The sequence below is a fragment of the Lepidochelys kempii genome, chromosome 9, assembly GCF_965140265.1.
Source record: "Lepidochelys kempii isolate rLepKem1 chromosome 9, rLepKem1.hap2, whole genome shotgun sequence".
Lineage (NCBI taxonomy): Eukaryota > Metazoa > Chordata > Testudines > Cheloniidae > Lepidochelys > Lepidochelys kempii.
In genome coordinates this window covers 47,420,333-47,440,395 of record NC_133264.1, presented here as the reverse complement: position 1 = coordinate 47,440,395, position 20,063 = coordinate 47,420,333, and the positions used below count along the sequence as shown (strand labels likewise).

The 20,063-nt window shown below is 42.2% G+C and overlaps 1 protein-coding gene across 4 annotated transcripts in view; it reads right to left on the bottom strand.

Annotated features, from left to right (window-relative positions):
* Nucleotides 1-1,209: 1,209 nt before the first annotated feature.
* Nucleotides 1,210-20,063, bottom strand: part of IWS1 (interacts with SUPT6H, CTD assembly factor 1) — a 29,404-nt gene continuing 10,550 nt past the window's right edge. For 3 of the 4 annotated variants that reach the window (XM_073360174.1, XM_073360176.1, XM_073360175.1), the window contains 12 exons: nt 16,934-17,996; nt 15,364-15,559; nt 14,383-14,440; nt 13,672-13,772; nt 12,162-12,312; nt 10,308-10,390; nt 9,209-9,338; nt 7,867-7,984; nt 6,766-6,877; nt 5,280-5,336; nt 4,936-5,047; nt 1,210-1,607 (listed from right to left, as the gene is read on the bottom strand). In XM_073360174.1, coding sequence (XP_073216275.1) covers nt 1,476-1,607; nt 4,936-5,047; nt 5,280-5,336; nt 6,766-6,877; nt 7,867-7,984; nt 9,209-9,338; nt 10,308-10,390; nt 12,162-12,312; nt 13,672-13,772; nt 14,383-14,440; nt 15,364-15,559; nt 16,934-17,996 — 2,313 coding nt within the window. In that variant the 3' untranslated portion in view covers nt 1,210-1,475. Of the gene's footprint in view, nt 4,314-4,935; nt 5,048-5,279; nt 5,337-6,765; nt 6,878-7,866; nt 7,985-9,208; nt 9,339-10,307; nt 10,391-12,161; nt 12,313-13,671; nt 13,773-14,382; nt 14,441-15,363; nt 15,560-16,933; nt 17,997-20,063 lie in introns of all 4 variants that reach the window. The other variant, XM_073360177.1, reaches the window with a different exon arrangement.

Here is a 20,063-nt window from a genome sequence, read left to right as displayed (position 1 = left end):
AACACATAAGGGCCAAATTTAGCCCTGACACAAACCGTGCAACTTCATGGGTTTCCATAGAGTTGCATACACTTATGTAGCAGAAATGGAATTTGGCTGCACCTTTTTCCAAGGAATTTTTAAACTAAATCTATTTTCAGCATCCCATAAGAAGGATGTAGTTGAACAGACTGTACAGAAAGCCATGCAAGTCAATGCAACAGCCTACAACTCAAATTCAAATAATAGGCTCTAGATCAGAGTCCATGGGTTTGCTTCTGTGACATTGTCAGGTACCTGCTACTTCTCACATCAGGCCTTCCTTTATTTTTTATGCCCATGGGCCAAGCTCAGTTTCAGAGGGAACAAACTTGAAGAGAAAGCATCCAGTGGCCAGGATCTCATTTTTTCCAACAGAAGCCACAGCATGCTAAGTGTTTTCTCCATACAAAAGGCAACCAAACTCCTGCCTCAGGAAACTCACTGTGTATCCACAGAGATTTTTATGTGCTTACTTGGAAAGATCATTGTTTTCTCACTGAACTCCAAACCTCCTGCAGGGACCAGAACCCTCTCTCTCTCTCAGCCCCAGTTCTGCAGACACCAAGAACAGCTTCAGAGATTGAGGTACACAAGTCCACTCTAGTTTTTTTGCCGCAAAGAAGAAATAGCAGCATGATCATCTAAGGGTTTTATGGGCCATTTAGTAAAGAAAATATTGAGCACACTTGCTCTCCTAAAGATTCACCCTTATACCTCAGGTTTTAAGACCACAAAAGTAACCGAACTAAGGCCAATTTTCTTTCGTTAAGATGACATCGTACTTCACTGCTCATCAACTGCAGCCATTTGCTCTGTATCATTCACCCTTAAAGATTTTGCCTTCATCTTTTATCAGTGATGACTAGCGATTTTTAAATGCTGTGCAATCTTAGGTCAACCAATCATTTGAGTCACTGGCAGTTTCAGCTCTACAAAGCTCCAAATGTTTAGACCTGCACACAAGTCTCATCTTCTTGGGGTCTAAACCATGTGATGAAAAATTACTAGGGGGAGACAGCTACAGCTCTCCAAAGGCAGAGTAGGTAATTAAACTAAACTAAAGGAAAAAATGGAAGAGCAAGATGGTATGAACAGAATTCACAATTACTGCTTGTTCCTAGGTATTTACTGCCTTGGCCTGGATGTCCCCTCACCCCACCCCTTTGACCAATCAACAGACACCCCCCAAAAAACAGACGGATATTTTATTGTCTAAAGTGGGCAGCAGTACACAAGTATTTGATCTGTACAAAGGACACAACAGAACAAATTTAAATACAGTCAGGAGGAAAAAGTTCCAGGATTCACAATCCTCAGACAACATTTTATATCAGAAGCTGAACAAACAATTTAAAGATACACTAAAAAAACAATTTGTTAAAAAATTTCAAGGTCTCCAAAGAGTCTGTGGGTGCAGATCTCTCAGCAGAGATCACAGAGTATTCTGTGAAGGGTCACAATGGCATCTTATTGCCTTCAATACTGATTTTCACTGCGTGGGCTGATCTGCTTTTTTTCCTGATATCTGTGAACTTCCGCATCTGTTTGTCCAGTCGACTTACCCCTTTCTTAGAGGTGCCTTGGTACTAAAAAAATAATTTAAAAACTTAGTTACCACTTAAAAAAACAAGAAAACCCAGAGCTTCAAGAAAGATGAAGCATGCATTCTTAAGTCTTCCAGCACCTGTTGCCCTGTAATGAGGGGTCTGATAAAGTTCCAGAAAAATTCCAAAAGATTTTTTGGGACAGAGGAATCCCACAAGTATGTGCACTGCAAACACACACAGCACACAATAAAAGCTTTCAGAATAAGGAAAGTAAAGTGGCCACTTCATTGTCCACATGCTAGCTAAATGCACAATTTAGAATAGTTCTTAAAAACTGCATTAAACAATCTAGTGCAGAGGTTCTCACAACAAAATCTTAGGTGGCCTCAGAGTGTGGCCACCAACTCTTGCTGGTGGCCGCTCTGACAATTTTTCCTAAAATACTTTATTAACTTTAGGAAAAACAAATAAATATGCACATATACATGTCCAAATCATTGTAATCTATTTATGTAGGGTTTCTATTCCTTACTGGACCTAAACAGAATAGAAACACAAATAAGGTGCTTTGCCTGTTTTGCTTTTTTTGTTTGTTTTAAGACTTTCTAGCTAGTAAGTCTGCCTTTGTGAAAAGTGATATCTGTGTATTTGTTAATATCACTTTTCACAGCAGACTTACTCATCCCCAGCAAGCTGGGGGACAAATTAAATCCTGGATGGGGAGGTAGGTAAGGAGGCAGGTGGGCCTGGATTGGGGGTGGAGGAGGCAGTGGGGGTCAGGGCAATGGGGAGGAGAGTCCAGGTCTGGAGCCCCACTGCACGAGTGGGGGCTGGAGGAGGCAGCGGGAACTTGGGGCAACGTCAGGGTGAGCCTGGGGCCAGAGCCCAAAGCCCTGTGGCTGGGAGACAGAACCTGCTGCCCACCCACCACCCCAGGGCTGAAGCCCAAGCCCCACCACCCCCAGGAAGGTGGGGAAACTCACACTGGTCACCTGGCTCCAGAAGGGGGCAGGGACCAATCCCTGCTGGCGACCCTGGGGGAGAGGCTGCTGCTTTGCCCCCTATCACCCACCACCCAGGAGACTGTGGCCGCAAGAAAAGCCCCTGGTGACCGCATTTGAGAAAAGCTGATCTAGTGCCAGAAGTACATTTCATCACAGCTTCATAAACTGCAGGTTTCCTGGTGGTGGCTGATGTGAGGACATGACCACACTTGGTGATAATTGGTGATTCTACAGATCACTGTAATAGGCACCAACAAGACTGGAGAATACTGGGAAATGTAACTGAAAAGGAGAAAAAATGCCTGAGAAAAACTGACCACAAAGTATTACTATTACAAGTGTGCTTGCATTTCATTTCTCTATTTTGACTATTTGCAACCGTAAGGCTGGGATGCAGCAGCAGGTAAGTTATTTTGCACAAACAGACTATAAAGGCACTGTACAACAGCAAGGCCCTTCCAGTCAATAAGCAAGATTTCCTGGAAGGGATGAGTATTCAGAATGTATCACAACACAACGTGCAGTAATAAAAAATTATGGAGACTCAGGAAAAGAAAAGGGTTTGGGAGATCTGATAGAAACATCTCTTCAGAAGCTCAGCTTTTACTCGCTGGGAATCCAAATGCTATTCAGTCCATAATCAGGTTCGGACTATTAGTAGGGTAGCAGCTCTCCAACTCCTAGATCCAGAAAGACATTCTATCCACAATAGAGAGAGAAAACCGATTCCCGACTGGAATTACATGCAGGGCTTCTCTGCTTTTTCATTTATTTTCTACAATAATTTTTTAAAAAGTGAAATCGGAAGCTCAAGAATGGCAGGGCTATTCCAGCATTATTTGCACTATCTTTTCTAGCCACCAATTTCTGCCATTCCTGCTCAAAGAACTGGAATATAGAAACTAAGTTGTCAAAAGAAATTCTGGTTAATATTTACTGGTTGTTCTCTCTCCACCACAGATTCTCAGCAGAGGATCAGTCTTCGCCCAGTCCTCAGAAGATTTTTTTGCCTTATACTGTCACTTACTCCTTAAGGCCTTGCAACACAAATAACTTGGGAGGCCAAAAAGGGTTGAAGGGTTTCTTCTTTTGGATCTTGTTCACACTACTAAAAACTCAGCCACAGAGGTTATTATGGAGTAGCAATGAGGTACTAAAGTAAGGGCTAAAAATGCTAGTTCTGTGTCATTTCCTCAGTAACTGTTTAAATTAAATTGGAGGCTCTAATTAAAACATGAACATGTTTTATAATGCCACACCTGCTCATCTCAGATTACTCAAAGGTTGGTTCCTTTTTATTTAGATGCCTACCAAAGGTATTTTTGTAGGCAGGTATTTTAAATAATACCTGCCATCAGGGCATGTGGAAATTGTAATGGCAGGATCATGGCAGAAGTTATATGCTACATCAGATTATTTTCTGCATCAATTTGCACAATTGTAGGTCACAGTTCAGACATTACAGAGATTAAAAGAGACGAGCTTCCTATGTGCAGGTTAGTGAATTCACACTACTTCCATTGGATGTGCAGACTGCCAACTGGAGCACATGCACTGTTCATACCTCCCTTAAAAGATACCTCTAAAACTTGGGGAAGGCAGAGTGTCAGGGCTATAGGGGCATCCTGTTGCCTTCAATGCTGAATTTGATGGCCCGATGCACGTTGCTGAGTCGTTTCTGTTCAGCAAATCGTCTCTTGTGCTTTTCCAAGCGACTAATACCTTTTTTAACAGTCCCAGGCTAGAACAACATCTCAATTAATGAAAGGAAGGAAAAATGATGACAGCAGAATTTAATGATCTCTCCTTCCTCTTACATTTGATTTGCCATATGAAGACACTGACATCTCTATGAATTAACCTGTACAAGATAAATGGATGAACCAAGGTGGAATTCATGGGCCTCATTTAGTGGCAGAATGTTAATACTTACCAAGTGTTTGATTCCTCATAGCTCTGGGAAAACCAACAGGAGGGCCAAGATACTAAAACTTGGGAGGGAGTAAGAGGTGTTATAGTAAGAGACATTGACTGCAAGATGGTCTAGAGCAATGGGTTTGCAGTCACAGCCTTAACCTGAATATAAATAGCTTGTTCCTCTCTGTCAGTTATTGATTTTCATTTGATGTTATATGAGATAAGGAACCATTTAATAGGATTTAGAGAGTCCACCTATGACCAGCACTTATGGTCCCTTAGACTACAATAGATGTTTAACAGTAAAGTGGTGCACAAGGACCAATGGCACCTGAAATAATATAGCAGTGATTAAAGGATCAATTGATTCTCAGTCTTAACCACAGAGTTTCTAGATACAGAATCAGCATAAGAGACTAATTTCTTCCCTTTGCTTTGTGGCTTACCCTGGAAGATTCCATTTCTACATTCCACTTGGGTCTGACCACATAATCCTTGTTGGAGGGCATTGGAACCCTTGCACGAGCACAAAATCCAGGATCACCAGGTCTAAGAGCTCTGCGGGAACAAAAGAAAGTATATATGTTAAACAGATCACTCTCACACAGAGAGATATACAATCAACTGTATTTTCTGTCACCTTTAAAAACACAAAGCAACACCACTTCAAGCATCTGCATTTCCATTACAAAACAAACAGCTGCACTGAAGAGTCTACAGATAGTCTTGTCATCATTGCTAGGATGCTGCCCCCCCCCCCCAAAAAAAAAAAACAAGAGAGAGAACTTACTTTTCTTCTCCTGTTAACACCTTCTCCAGGTCTCTGCGAGGGGTCTGACCGCCAGAACTGTACAGACAAAGCAGAATGTTACAGCTGCAGACAAATACAGGGTTTCCTCCATAGGACAAAGACCACCTATCATATCAGCCTCTCCCCCATGTATTCAAAATATTTGAGGTTGCTCTGGAGATGTATCTATGAACTATACAATAAAATAACTCCCCCCGCCCCCCACAATTAAAATAAGATCCAACAGCTCAAACAGAACACAAACCAACCTAAAGGAGTGCTACAAGGGCAAACCCCATAACTCTTGGGCAAATTCACTCCAAATAAAAAGGGACCAAGTCTATTTAAAAAAAGTCTTCACAGATACAAAAAGTTTGCAGAACAAAGGAGGAGGCCAAAACCATAAACAAGAGTAAGTCTGCAAAAACAAGTGGTGGCTTGTAACTTAGGCTGACCCAACTGCCAGATGATGGCAAAGCAAGAAGCAATTACTCAACTTCTTAGAGCCAAGATTATGAATAGCAATATTTACCAATACTAAGTCCTTCAACCATACTCTTTGGCATGCTGGCACTCAGTCTAGATCATGGAGAGCAGGCATAACCAACACCACTGCTACTCTCAAGGAACCAGAGCAACCACTTGGTGAATTTCAAGTAAAGAGTGCTATAGCAACACATTACAGGAATTAACCTGCATGGGATTCCTGGTTGTGATAGCAGCAACAGAACGATTATCACGTCTGTCTGAGAAAAGGAGTAGATTTTCTGGATAGATTAAAATAACAGCAACTTGACTACTGTCACACATGGGGCTTCATGCTGAGAGAACAGTCAGGAGGGCCCCAAACTTAGAAAGGAAAACCTCTGTTCATTATCCAGTGTAGAAAATCTTGCAACACATTTTAAATTGGACAAGGGTAAAGACAACAGCAATCTACTAAGGGGGAAGGATTGCTTAGAGCAGGGGTGGCCAACCTGAGCCTGAGAATGAGTCAGAATTTACCAATGTACATTGCCAAAGAGCCACAATAGTAAGTCAGCAGCCCCACATCAACCCCGCCGATCAGCACTTCCCTCTCCCTCCCTCCCCGCACCTCCCGATCAGCTGTTTTGTGGCATGCAGGAGGCTGGGGGGGAGGGGGGAGAAGGAGGAGGAGCGAGGGCATGGGAAGGGGTGGAGTGGGGGCAGGACCTATGGCAGAGCAAGGGGTTAAGCATTGAGCACCCCCCTGCCACATTGGAAAGTTGGCACCTGTAGCTCCAGCCCTGGAGTCGGTGCGTATACAAGGAGCCACATATTAACTTCTGAAGAGCCACATGTGGCTCTGGAGCCACAGGTTGCCACCCTGGCTTAGAGGAAGCCTGCAGGTTTCCCCTAACACTTCATCTAGCAAGTTATCTGATCTACCATATTGGTCAGATTTCCTAAACAGAGTCTCAGATTCACAACATTCTTTTTGCCCATCCATATTTACAACTCCTACCTGCTCAATCGCCTTCGCTGAGGCATCTGTTCCAAATCCCTCTGCTCCCTTTCCTCCCTTGTCATTCCTTTGTAGTTTGAGGTAAGGCCAAAGATGGGTCGAGACCATTCATCTGTAAAAAGAAACATTTCAATGCAGAAACAGTATCACTGGGCACCTATGTTTTACCTACAGGGAAGTTCAATGGGTCTAAATGCAATTTGCAACACCTTAAGGCAAGTGTTTGTGCTGCTTGTCTTTTTAACAAATAGGGTTTTAACCACTTTTAGTGTCTCATATATGTCAGAACAAAGTGACTTCTGAAACCCAACCTATCTGATTATAAAGTGAGTTCTTGCCCATCTAGAGGGCTTTGGAAAAAGTATTTAGTGTCATGAGTGTCAAGGAATTACAACGCGTCATAGCAGATGTGGTTTCAGATAATTAAGTCTAAGATTTTGTCATGGATACTTCTAGTGAAAAAGTCAGACAGGTCCTGGGCAATAAAGAAAAATGCACAGAAACGGTGACCTGTCCCTGACTTACTAAAAATATCCATGATAAAATGGGAAGGGCCTTGGCAGCTGCGAGGTGGCTGGGAGCTGCGGGGTCCCCCCTGTCCTGCTGGCCGGAGAGGTGCGGGGTCCCCCAAGCCCTGCTGGGCGGAGAGGTGCGGAGAAGTGCGCTGCCACAGGTGGCGGGGTTGCCTCACAGCTCCTTGCCACTGTGGGAGGTGGCAGGACCATGCAGCTCCCAGCTGCCGGGGCTGAAGTCATGGAGGTCTTTGGGAGTCATGGATTCTGTGACTTCTGTGACCGCTGTGGCAAAATCTTAGCCTTAAAGATAAGGTATACCTGTTCTGCTCCATACAGACTATAACTTACAGTCCTTCAGGTTTTATAATAAAAACAAAGACTAAATGTAACACAATGTCTTGTCAGAGATTTGAACATGTAAAGCAATGTTATAGATATTAATCTACAATCATATAGATTCTCTTATATCACCAGTTCAATTTGCTCTACATAGAAGATAAAATCAGTGTGTGGAGGAAACAGAGGTTAAACGCTAAAATAAGACCTCCATGAGCAGACATGGTGTCGTAGGGGGAGATTTACGTACTGATTAGCTTCCCTGCCATGTCCTTGTTGGGTCTTGACTCCTTGGGGTGCTTGTAGAGGTACATCACAGCTCGCCCAATTCCACTGTGCTTCAGGGTCTCTTGGCTCACACTAGGCAGCTGGAGGACAGAAAGATATTCAGTAAACCAGGAATGATCTGATCTTATTGGTGCCAGATAGTAATAAAACTAAGCCCAATAGTTACCTATACAAAACTGAAAGCAGAGTATATATTTTGTTACTAACTTGCTATTGTCATCATAGCTATAAAAGCACTCCAGAGACCTTTTTTAATCAAACAGCAGTCTTGGAACTGCAATCTACCTCTAAACAATTAAAGGTTGTTGTTCTTATTTCTCTCGACATTTGGCATGTTAACTTACCCTGACAATTTTTCTTACAAATATTAACTTTGTTTCTTAAATAAAGTGGTCTGAAGTTCCTAAAAGAAAATACTCTTTTGTTAAGAACCCACGATCATATTAATCTGGCTCTGAAGCAATAGTTTGTTGATCATGACAAAAAGATCTCTCTGTGGGTTGTTTCTCTCAGTTTTATGGCCAGGGATTAGCATAATTACTTGTTTAATAGAGTAAATAAGGGAAAAATTAAAAACAGTGATCAGGATTAAAGAACTGAAGTTTCCTAGCTGCCCTCATGCCAAGCTTTGTTCAGCCAGACAACATTTATACGAGATAGAAAAAATCTCTTACAGCAAACTCAACATTTGTTTCTGAGTTTGCTCCTCCCTAGGCCTCCCACTATGGTCAGTTGATAGCCGCATCCATACTGCATCTCACTACTACCTGCACATGCCATTTCCTGAAATGTATATTCTGGGTTAAAAGTTCATAAAGGCTCATCAGTAAGGCTGCAAATCTGTCACGGAGGTCAGGGAAGTGCAACAGCCGGTGCAGCTTGCCTGAGCTGCTCAGGCAGCCCCCTGGCCAGCCGCACCAACTGCTGCTAGGGCAGTCTCAGGCTACCGCGCCTGCGCGCCCACCCCCCTGTAGCAGCAGCAGTAGTTTGGGTGGGGGGTTGGGGGGTCTCAGGGCTGGGTAGGGAGCCTGCCAGCCCCCTTCCCCCTCTCCTTCCTCCCCCACTGCAGCGGGGGTCCTGGGCCACCCCTTGCCCCAGAACACCCAAGTTTTAGTCAGGGGTATATAGTACAAGTCATGGACAGGTCACGGACCATGAACTTTCCTGTACTGCCCATGACCTGTCCATGACTTTTACTAAAAATACCCATGACTAAAACGTAGCCTTACTCATCACTAACGAACAGATTCAACATGCAGGGTGCAAGTCAGTCGAAGGCAAACAGCTAGGCACCAGCTTCTAACCTCTTGCAGGATCTTCAAGAGCTCCTCACGTATCTTTAGTGCTGGTAGACTCCGATCTGGAAGAGGGGAAAGCCACTCTTTGATGGCCGACATCACACCACTGTCAATGAAAGTTTCCTTAAGATCCTGTCTGGAAAGTTTAGAATAAAGGAAGGTCAGAGTTTCAGGAACAGCTATGTCCTACTTCAGAGAACTGCTGAATTCAAGCTCTAAAAAACACCTACTCCTCTTGCTGCACAGACACATCCACTTACAAGACTTGGGCCTTGCTCCTGGTTTCTCCACAACAGAGACTACTCTATAGTGGCTCCCGAATACAGGGAAAGTGACCCCTTCAATCTCCTCTTACTCCAAAACTTATGACATAAGCCAGTGGTTCTCAACCAGGGGTCCAGGACCCACTGGGAAAGCCACGAGCTAGGTCTCAGGGGGTCTGCCAAGCAAGGCTGGCATTAGACTTGCTGGGGCCCAGGGCAGAAAGATGAAGCCCCGCCCTGAGCCCTGCCACCTGGGGCTGACACTGAAGCCTGAGCAACTAAGCTTTGCAGGGTCCCGTGGCATGTGGTCCCTGGCAACTGCCCTAATTGCTACTGCCTAATGCTGGCCCTGGCTTGTATATGGAGAAAAACAGCTGTTGTGGCACAGTGGGCCATGGAGTTTTTATAGTATTTTGGGGGGCCCTAAGAAAGAAAAAGGTTGAGAACCCCTGATATAAGCTACAGAACTAAAGGAAAACTTGTTCCAAACAGCAACTGAGATCTATAAAACTACTCAAACTATTGAAAGAAACCAAAGCTATCAAGCATCTCAGCAAAGATTAAACAGGGGAAAGCCAGACAGCCATTACTTCACATGTAATGTATGTGGTTTCTATACATTGTATCCTCAGCATGGCAACACATTTTAAATCATTTCAAGATAAGGGATTTTTTTTTTTAAATTATCTTTCTGAAAAGCCACTTAACTCCAGCACATTGTAGCTAGAACAGAAAGGAATCTGGTTTTTTTAGCACACACTCAGCATCACCAGAGAGTTAATATATGTAGCCTTCCCAATATTCCGCAGGAGAGTAAGTAATGGGTAGAATCAAACACTTACTTTTTAAGGTGCATAACTACAGTTGGTAGCAAAGTTAACTTTTTTAGTGCTGGTTTCTTCTGTGTATTCAGCTGTCTATCTTCCTGTGGGGAGTTCATGAAGAGAGAATTTCAAAGTAAGTCATTCAAAAGAAGAGTACAGTAGCAATAAACCCCAACTCTTCAGACATTCATAGCAAAATGATTTGCCTTTTCTTGCAGTAACATGGCTATCTGGGAAACGATATTAACCCTTGAAGGAGGACAATTCACTAATTGAGATGTACCCAAACCCCAGTTGTGGAGCAACTCTTGACTTCATGTGGCCCTAAAACCTGCTTTAAAGAAAGATTTCTCTAAGGAGTCTCAAACTTTGGTAGTCAACGTTTTCCTTAAAAGATGGTAAATATGAAAGGGGAAATTCCCAGAAAAATGAATCACTTTTTCTGCTTCAGTTCCATTGTAATTCCAGAACCTAATTTAGAGTTTTGTAACAAGTTCTGCACATTATACATGGGTAGCTAATCTCTAGAGCTATTTAATAAAAGACACAAAACGTCCTACTCAAATAATACATTAGTTATATAAAATGTAAGTATAAAGGCAACAAAAAACATAAGACAACACACATGTGTTCTATGTAAAGAGCTAATTTAACCTAGAAGTTTTGGGCAAAGCACAACACATTACATTACTAAATTTACCACCACCCAGATACATGCTTGGGTACTTCAGAAAACCAACAGAAAGATGTGGTCCCAGTTCCAAAGGGCTTATTATCAAAGGCTTTGATCCTAAAAAGATTTGTGTGAAGGGCCTGACTTCACACATGCAAAGAAATCCCATTACAGTCAACAGACCTGTGCCTTGGTCACCTCTCATGTTGACTAATACAACAACTTCCTTTCCCACCTCTTACTCTCAAGACTATACAACATGCTGGAATTGAAAATCTTTCTTCTTTCCAATGTTCCAACCTTATCACTCCATTTGAGACACTTCACTGGCATCTTATCCTTACCATCAAGGCTCTACACAGCTTTCTTCTACATTTCATTTCTCATCTTCCGGACTTTTCCCTCTCACGTCTGCACCTCCTGTTTCTTTCAGTCTCACTTTCTCAATGTGATTCACTGCCTTTTCCGCCATCTTGTAAGCCTGGAAAAGTCTCCTCCTTCTCATGTTTCAAACGACTTAATTCCCTCCCTAAAACTTCTTTGGTTACCTTTACAATCTCTACACTACATATCCTCCCTAGAGTACAACCTTACATAGATACTCAGAGCCAAAAACGGCAACAAAAATACACTAAATATGCATAATCTGCTTTCCTTGAGAAAGGATGCAGCCATCAGCTGTTCCTTTCCCATAATTCTGATGTGTTGCCATCATCTACCATGGTGTGCTGTTATTAGCAATGCTGTAGGTAATCTAAAGAAGGTTTCAACCCCAAGAAGCTTATCTAGAAGAGCAAACACACAAATGGTGCTATATATTCAAGTAATGTTATAATAAAATTAACATTGATTGAAACTTGAGAAATACACTGAGTATCCAAGGTAGCAGACATAAAAAAAACAAGTAAATACATAAAACTCTAGACATAACTGGCTTAACAAAGTTAAACAATTTTTAGTAGTTAGACCATAAGCACCAGTTTTATTCTAATTTTCAACAGCAGAAAACTTTGAAATTCAGATAAGCAAAAGGATTCTTTGATGCAACAGTAAAGTATTTGGATATTGAAACTTTCAGCTGTTCGCAGCGTACTACTACTGAACATAAGATTGCTTCTTATATTATGCTGAAAACAATTACTTTCCCAGTGAGCAGAAAGGGAACTTAACCAATATTCCTGGCACATGAGAAAACTCACCTCTGCAGCTTCATTCATTTTAACAATCATAGCACTGACTACATCATCTGCATCACTAATAAATGTCCCACCATCACGATTTCGTCTGCGCTTGCCACTCATGCTCTTCTTTCTTTGTAGCATCATCTCAAAATCTGACATGAAGTCCATACTGAAATGCAGGAAAAGAGTTTACTAAAAGTGTGATTAGGAGCCTTCCCCTTTCTTTTCTCTATCTGCAGGTAACAGTTTTGCACACTTTTATAATGCAATCCATCCAAGGATCTCCAAGTGCTCTACAAACACTGAGCAAGCCTCATTATATCCTTGTGAGGTAGACAATATCCATACCACATAGTGTGAAAAACTGGCAGAGAAAGAGGCTAAGTGATTTCCATGGTCTCACAGAAATCTTTGTGAAAACTGTATTAGCTTTCTTCTTCTGAAATACAGTTTTCCACTAAGCTTATGCATATTTCTCTCTCTCAAACTCCCAAGGAAGGGAGATATTATAAAAATTGTACTGTATTCTATGGGTTTGGTGTGGTTACATTTAGCAGGGTTTCTCACAGGATGGGTAAACAAAGATTGTGAGTGATAAGCGATCCAACATCGACAAAATCTACAGTAAGAACCTTACGATTGTTGAAACAACCAAAGAACATACACGTACAAAGTCCAGAGTTCAAATCTGCTAAGATTACAAGTGAAAGTAGGAATATTAACCTAGTCCTCACCACAAATTTTTGTCAGCCTTCTCAAGACACTACACAGCAATATTGGCCACTTTTGAACAGAAGATGCCATTTTTGAACAGAATGTAAATGGTATAGAACTGGATTCCTGTGAATTGTGGAAAGGCTACATTGGAGAGAGGTGTGTAGTCGATCCTTATCCTATGCACTGGTTTATAGTCAGGAAATAAATCCTATTTTGCTCACCTGCCCATAGCAGCAGTATGAAACTGACAAGGATCCATTTCACTCTGCTGTACTTGTAGGGGAAAGGCTCTATGCTGAAGCAGCTGCAACACAGATGTGGTGCTCTGTTACTAGAGGAGAAATATGCAAAAGCATAGGAAGGAAGAGGAAACATACTGATTGTATCTCCTTCAACACCTCATCACCTGAACTAGTAGAATATCACACCTATGCCTCCAATGTTCCTACATGTAGAACTTCACCAGTGGGCCATCAAAAACTGAGAATGAACTGATTAGATGTCAGTTTCACTCAGCTTCTGATGGGGAACTATCCTCCTCAGGAACAGCACATGTGGTTTGCTATGGGCTCAGAAGTCACTGACAAAAGCAGGTTAGAAAAGGAAAAGAAAGAGGAGCTGATTTGGTGGCCTAGTGGCAAAACATGTTACTTGAATGAGGTCCCTGGCCTTTCTAAGCCAGCAGGCAGCCCATTCAGCCTCTGAGGATCCCTGTCACATGAAATCACATGCTGGATGGTGGGAAGGGGGATATATAGTTGTCTGAAAGAAAATAAAATTAACCCATTGCCATGTCTACACATGGACTTACTGTTTCCCTCTTTTGATGTTGTCATCAGAGTCTGAATCATCTGCTGTCTCTTTCATCTCTGCCTCGGCTTTCTCTTCTTCCAAATCCTCCTGGTTAAAACCCTGGTGGTAAAGTCAGTGCAAGTCAATGTGGGGAGTTATTTTTGTATATTTACTCACATCTTCTCAATTTACACAATACATGCACTCTCTTTTTACTGTTCTCTTCTTCATGCTAGTCTCTAAACCCAGGCCAACGCTTTTCTCATCTACAACAAGGATTCTTACACAGACAGTACTCTCCAAACAGCAAGCGCTGACAAGACCACCTAATTCATGAACTGCCTCAATGAATCTGAGACAGACTCAGGGCTTGTCTACACATGAAAGTTATTCTGGAATAAGGTAAAGTGTGAATTTAAAGTGGAATAACTGCTCTGGATTAACACAACATACAGACAAGCTTCTAAAACAATGGGTAGCTATAATGCTGGCCAATGCTGTCTCATTGTTTCCTTGTGCTCCCCCATTGGTCTATCTGTATCCACCTGATGACCTGGCTTATACTTAAGATTGTAAACTGCTTCAGGCAAGGACTGTCTTTTTGTTCTATTTATACAGCACCTAGCACAATGGGGTCCTGGTCCATGACTGGGGCTCCTAGGCTCCTAAAATATAAATTAATAATAATAAAACTGAACCAGATCCATTGTCCAGGGGTTTACATACTTACTGTAAATTCCTCCTCCTCTTCATCACCAGATTCACCAAATATATCTGCAATCAGGTTCCTGCAAAAGTAATAGTAATATGCTTATATTCTCCATTTCTAACAGATAACCCAAGAATAATATGACAATGACTAGAACAAAGCTTGCTGGGCAATTACTAATGTAATTGTCGGAATATCAGAAACCTATAAAAAAACCTAACGTGATCTTCCTGTGGACATTCATACTGTTATTGGGACTCATCCTTTTTTATTTGAGGCAAACCCCACTGTTCATTAACCTATAACAGGGGCAGGCAAACTTTTTGGCCTGAGGGCCGCCTCAGGTTTCCAAAATTGTATGGAGGGCCAGTTAGGGGAGGCTGTGCCTCCCCCAAACAGCCAAGCATGGCCCAGCCCCCTATCCGACCCCCCCCCACTTCTCGCCCCCTGATGGCCCCCCTGGGACTCCTGCTCCATCCAACCCCCCCTGTTCCCTGACAGCCCCCCGGGGACCCCTGCCCTATCCACTCCCCCTGCTGTCGGTCCCCTGACCGCCCCCGGACCTCCCGCCCCTAACTGCCCCCCCAACACCCAATCCAACCCCCCCTCTCCTTCCTGACTGCCCCCCCAGGGCCCCTGCCCCCATTCAACCCCCACCCTCTGACTGCCCCGACCCCTATCCACGCCCCTGACCACCCCCCAAACTCCCCTGCCCCCTTACTGCGCTGCCTGGAGCACCGGTGGCTGGCAGCGCCACTGCACCAGGACAGGCAGCTGCGCCGTGCAGCACAGAGCACCAGGTCAGGCCGGGCTCTGCAGCCCCACCGCCCAGAGCATTGTGCCGGCGGCAGGCGAGGTGAGGCTGAGGGGGGACAATAGGGGAGGGGCCGGGGGCTAGCCTCCTGGGCCAGGAGCTTAGGGGCCGGGCAGGACGGTCCTGCGGGCCGTAGTTTGCCCACCTCTGCCCTATAGGAATTCACATTTAGAAAGAAACTTACTTACTCTTGTTCATTTCCTGATTCACTATCACTCCCAAAAAGATCCTTCTCTTCTTTTTTCTTTCCAGCGCTGTCCTTGCTCTCCTCCTCTTCTTCACTATCTGATGCTACAGCATTCTTTTTTCTTTTATCAGATTTCTCTGATGCATCGCTATCAGAGTCTTCCACATCTGAGATGATGCGTCCTTTCTTTGCAGCTTCTAACACACAGGAACATATTACAGGACACATAGTGACTAAGTTGGCTCAATGACAAGTGGTCCTCCCAGCTAGCTACCTTGTGGCAAGAAAAACTACTAGACAAGGGAGAGAAATGGAAACTTCCCAATTCTTCTTTGACAGCACTCTTTTTTTTGGTGGCATTCCTAACCATGTCATCACTGATACTAATTTTTAAAACATAAGCTTCACTAAAAAGTATTTATACACTCCTGCATGTCTTCTCTAAAGGGAGGCTGTCATCTTCAAATCTAGCGAATTCAATAAATAAAGTGATTTTAGATGCTACACTTAACCTAGAGCCCTCCTGACAATTTTTGTAGTTTTACCATCATTTTCCTATTTTCAAAATTTTGTTTTTCTCTCTCCCATTGTGTGAAAAACCCACACAGAGAGGAGGAAACTGTCTATACAAGGATAACAGTGAAAGTGACTTTATTCAAAGTGCTGTCAAATGCATGGAGTGAACACATTGCAAAAAAACCCAAAAAACTTTTCTCTAATCTCTTATAGTTCCAATAAAGCTGTGTTACTTGTAAATTAGAAATAAAAATTAAGAGAACAGTACAATTTTTAGCAAACGTTCCTTTTGAGTACAGTTATCTAAAAACTGCTTGGTGGAGTTTCATATTTATTATCTCTCATTTAATCCTACGTGAAAGCTACTTAATTTTCAAGGAAAAAATTTTCTTTCTGCAAGTCTTGAACACTCAGTTTGGAGTCTAGAAGTCAAGTTAGATTCTCTCTTGCTCATGTAACACCAACAATAACAATTCTGTAAGAAGGTACTGTTTTTACAAAGCCACTTTTCAGGGTAGAATCATTCTTGAAGAAAGTGTATGAAAAAAATATCAGCTGGGATACTGTTTAGTGGTTCATAGATTAGCAGGCTACATACATCAAGAAAAGGAGTTGCTGCCCCCTAGCAACTGCTCCTACATAGAACAGGGTTTCCAGAGAGATCAATCTGAAGACAGGGCGCTGTCAACCCCAGGCAGTTAGCTACATCGAATTCCTATGTGAAAAATGGACACTGAAAAGAAATATTCAAAAGACTTCTGAGTAAGTTCACACCTAACAATATAGGCAGAACATCTATTTTATCTGGGGATCTCAAGCAATATAGTTAATAAAGAGGTGGGAAAAGAAAATACGCTAGAATGAACTTTTCCAGCAAACGGTTTGGAAGCATTTAGTGTATACCTTCCCTCTCCAAGATATGTAGCCACAACTTATGAGTTATTAGTTTAAATTATTATTTAAACCAAAATTTGATCCTTGGAGAAAGAGCTAGTTATCCATTACCCAACTGTTGCTCATATAGTTCTGATGGAAGTAAGTTAGTATTTCCTTACGTGTTTTCTCCTCATCCTCGCTGTCAGAAAAGACTGCTGCTTTCCTCTTGACTCCCTTGTCCTCATCTCTCTCCTCATCTTCATCGCTGTCTGTTATTTTCCGTCTCTTAGGACCTTCCCCCTCACTGTCAGATGCATGAAATCCTTCTCCTGCCTGCTCGCTATCTGAACGCCGAGAGTCATTCTGCATTGCCTCTTTCCCATTCCCGTCACTGTCATCAGACTCTATTTTTTGTTTGCATCTGGGAACATCTTCAATCTCAGAGTCACTTGCAGGATGTTTCTGAGGCTCTTCGTTCTCAGAGTCACTAGCATGAACTTTTTGGGGCTCCTCATTTTCAGAGTCGCTGGCTGCATGTGTCGGGGGCTCCTCATTTTCGGAATCGCTGGCTGCATGTGTCGGGGGCTCCTCATTTTCGGAATCGCTGGCTGCATGTTTTGGGGCCTCCTCATTTTCGGAATCGCTGGCTGCATGTTTTGGGGGCTCCTCATTTTCAGAATCGCTGGCTGCATGTTTTGGGGGCTCCTCATTTTCAGAATCGCTGGCTGCATGTTTTGAGAGCTCCTCATTTTCAGAGTCACTAGCTGTATGTTTCAAGGGCTCCTCATTTTCAGAGTCACTAGCTGTATGTTTCAAGGGCTCCTCATTTTCAGAGTCACTAGCTGTATGTTTTGGGGGTTCCTCATTTTCAGAGTCACTAGCATGACCTTTTTGATGATCCTCATTTTCTGACTCACTATTCAGATTCTTATGGGGATCCTCATTTTCAGAATCGCTATTGTGAATTTTTTGAGGTTCTTCATTTTCAGAGTCACTTGCATGGTGATTTAAGGCATCCTCATTTTCAGAGTCACTTATATGATGAATTGGATGGTCCTCAATATCAGAATCACTGTCTTTGTCCCCATGAGCCCCTTCATTTTCTGAATCACTGGCATTGTGATTTGGAGGGTCCTCATTTTCAGAATCACTATCTTTTTGCCTTGGGGTGTCTTCATTTTCAGAGTCTGTCATGTGATGGCCTCTAGTTTCGCCATCATCTTCCCCATCACTTTGTTCATTCTGGAAAAGAAAAACAATCCCAGACAATTGTAAGTTAAGAAGCACAGTAACACAAAGAATAACTTTCCATTTGCTTAAGTGTGGCAACCTAAAAATATTTTAAACACAGAAATAAACAGACTATTATATCACAGCGCTCCTCCATCAAATGAGTCAAAGTGATGAAAACATTAAAAGAAGATCCGCATGAGAATTCTGTCCACTTTATTGTCCAATAATCTATTTAAGCCAAGGTTTAAAAAAATAGTGACTTTGAATACCAAGCCTGAGACACTTTAAGGGGCCTGATTATCAAAGGATGCACACACAGCACTTTCAGAAAATCAAGCTCATAAGGTGTTTTAGTTTGGGCTCCCAAATACTGAGCCATCCAAAATCACTAATCACCTTTGAAAAATCTTGGCCTTAAGACTGTAAACTCCCAAAGAAGGGATTGTGTTGTTTGTATAGAATAACATAACATGTACAGTTACTGTTATTCTTTATATTATAACATATTGCAAAGGGGGGAAAATGGGTTTGTGCGTTGTTCTTTAGGGCTTGTCTACACTACAGGGGGAGATCAATCTAAGTTACGCAACTTCAGCTATGTGAATAGTGTAGCTGAAGTCGACGTACTTAGATCTATTTACCGTGGGGTCCACACTATGCGATGTCGACTGGAGATGCTCTCCTGTTGACTCCCCTTGTGCTTCTCGTTCAGGTGGAGTACAGGAGTCAATGGGAGAGCGATTGGCGGTCCATTTAGCGTGTCTAGAGTCGCTAAATCGACCGCCGATGCATCGACGCTTCAAACCCCTGGTAAGTATAGACAAGCCCCTAGAATGTATAAAGAAGGCCTGAATTTTACTTTATTTTTAATCCTGCTTGCTGTGTTATATTAGAAATTCAGGTATTGTCTGCTCTGGAGAATTATGACTGGAGATCCACTGAATGGATATGTCAAGAGGGTGAAAGCTTAACAGAGAAGAGACTTTTAATCAAACTTTTAACAGTAGTTTCTGTTTATTTTTATTAACATGTTTAATTTCAATGACTAATGAACATTTTGGGGAAAGGACATCTTTTTTAAAAGATTCAACACCTCTGCTCTTTCAATGAAGCAGTGAGCTAACAATATGTCTCCTCAGATATCCAGGAGATCACTTAGCAAAAAACAAAGATGACCAAAGCGGACATTACTGATACTTAACTTAAGAAGTAAAGCAAGCCATTTTTAAACCAATCCTATCAGGTCTTTTGTATGTCACAAATAAATGAAAAATGTCACACACCCAATTTTTTAAAAAAAATCTTTTGAATATGAATGCTGGTAAGAAGGTCTAACGTTTTAATTTATCCTGGATGGAAAAAGGAAGTTTATATAATCCATTTTCCCACCAGGATAAAAACTGAATATTAAATTTTCCTGTTAAAAAAAACCCACCATTATCATCCACGCCTTCAGAGAGACTTTTCAGACTTCAATTCCCTAGATATTATCCAATTCAATAGTTCAGCATATCAAACTTCCAATGCCAGAATAAGCTTGTCCCCTCCCAAACAGAGAATATAGCACAGTAAAAATAACTCAGTTGTTCTTTCTACAGCACTGATTCAAGTGGGACATCTCCACTTCTCACTAAGTTTTTTTCTCTTGCCTAGTCTAAACTTTTTCTTCCTTAGCTTTAGGCTCCATGCTCTACCATCTTTACAAAATTACTAACTTCTCTCTTTTGTTTATTTACCATGAACATATTTATAGACATATCTCCCCCCACATCTTCACTTGGCTATGAGTTTAACTCCCTTGGGAAGCTGCATTCCTTATTCACCTATTTCTTCTATATGCATTTTTCCCCACAACTGAGAATGGCATACAATATTTCAGATGCATTTACGCCAGAGTTAAACTGAAGAGCACTGTTAATTTCCAGTTTTACTTAAAATTCTCTCATGTACATACACTTGAAATTTGATCATGATTTTAGCAACTACTGTCTCCAGATTCACGATAGCTAAAAAAGCAATGCTGTTTACTATTCAGTCTTAGATCCCAGGTTTCAAGTGATGCATTTATTTCTAACT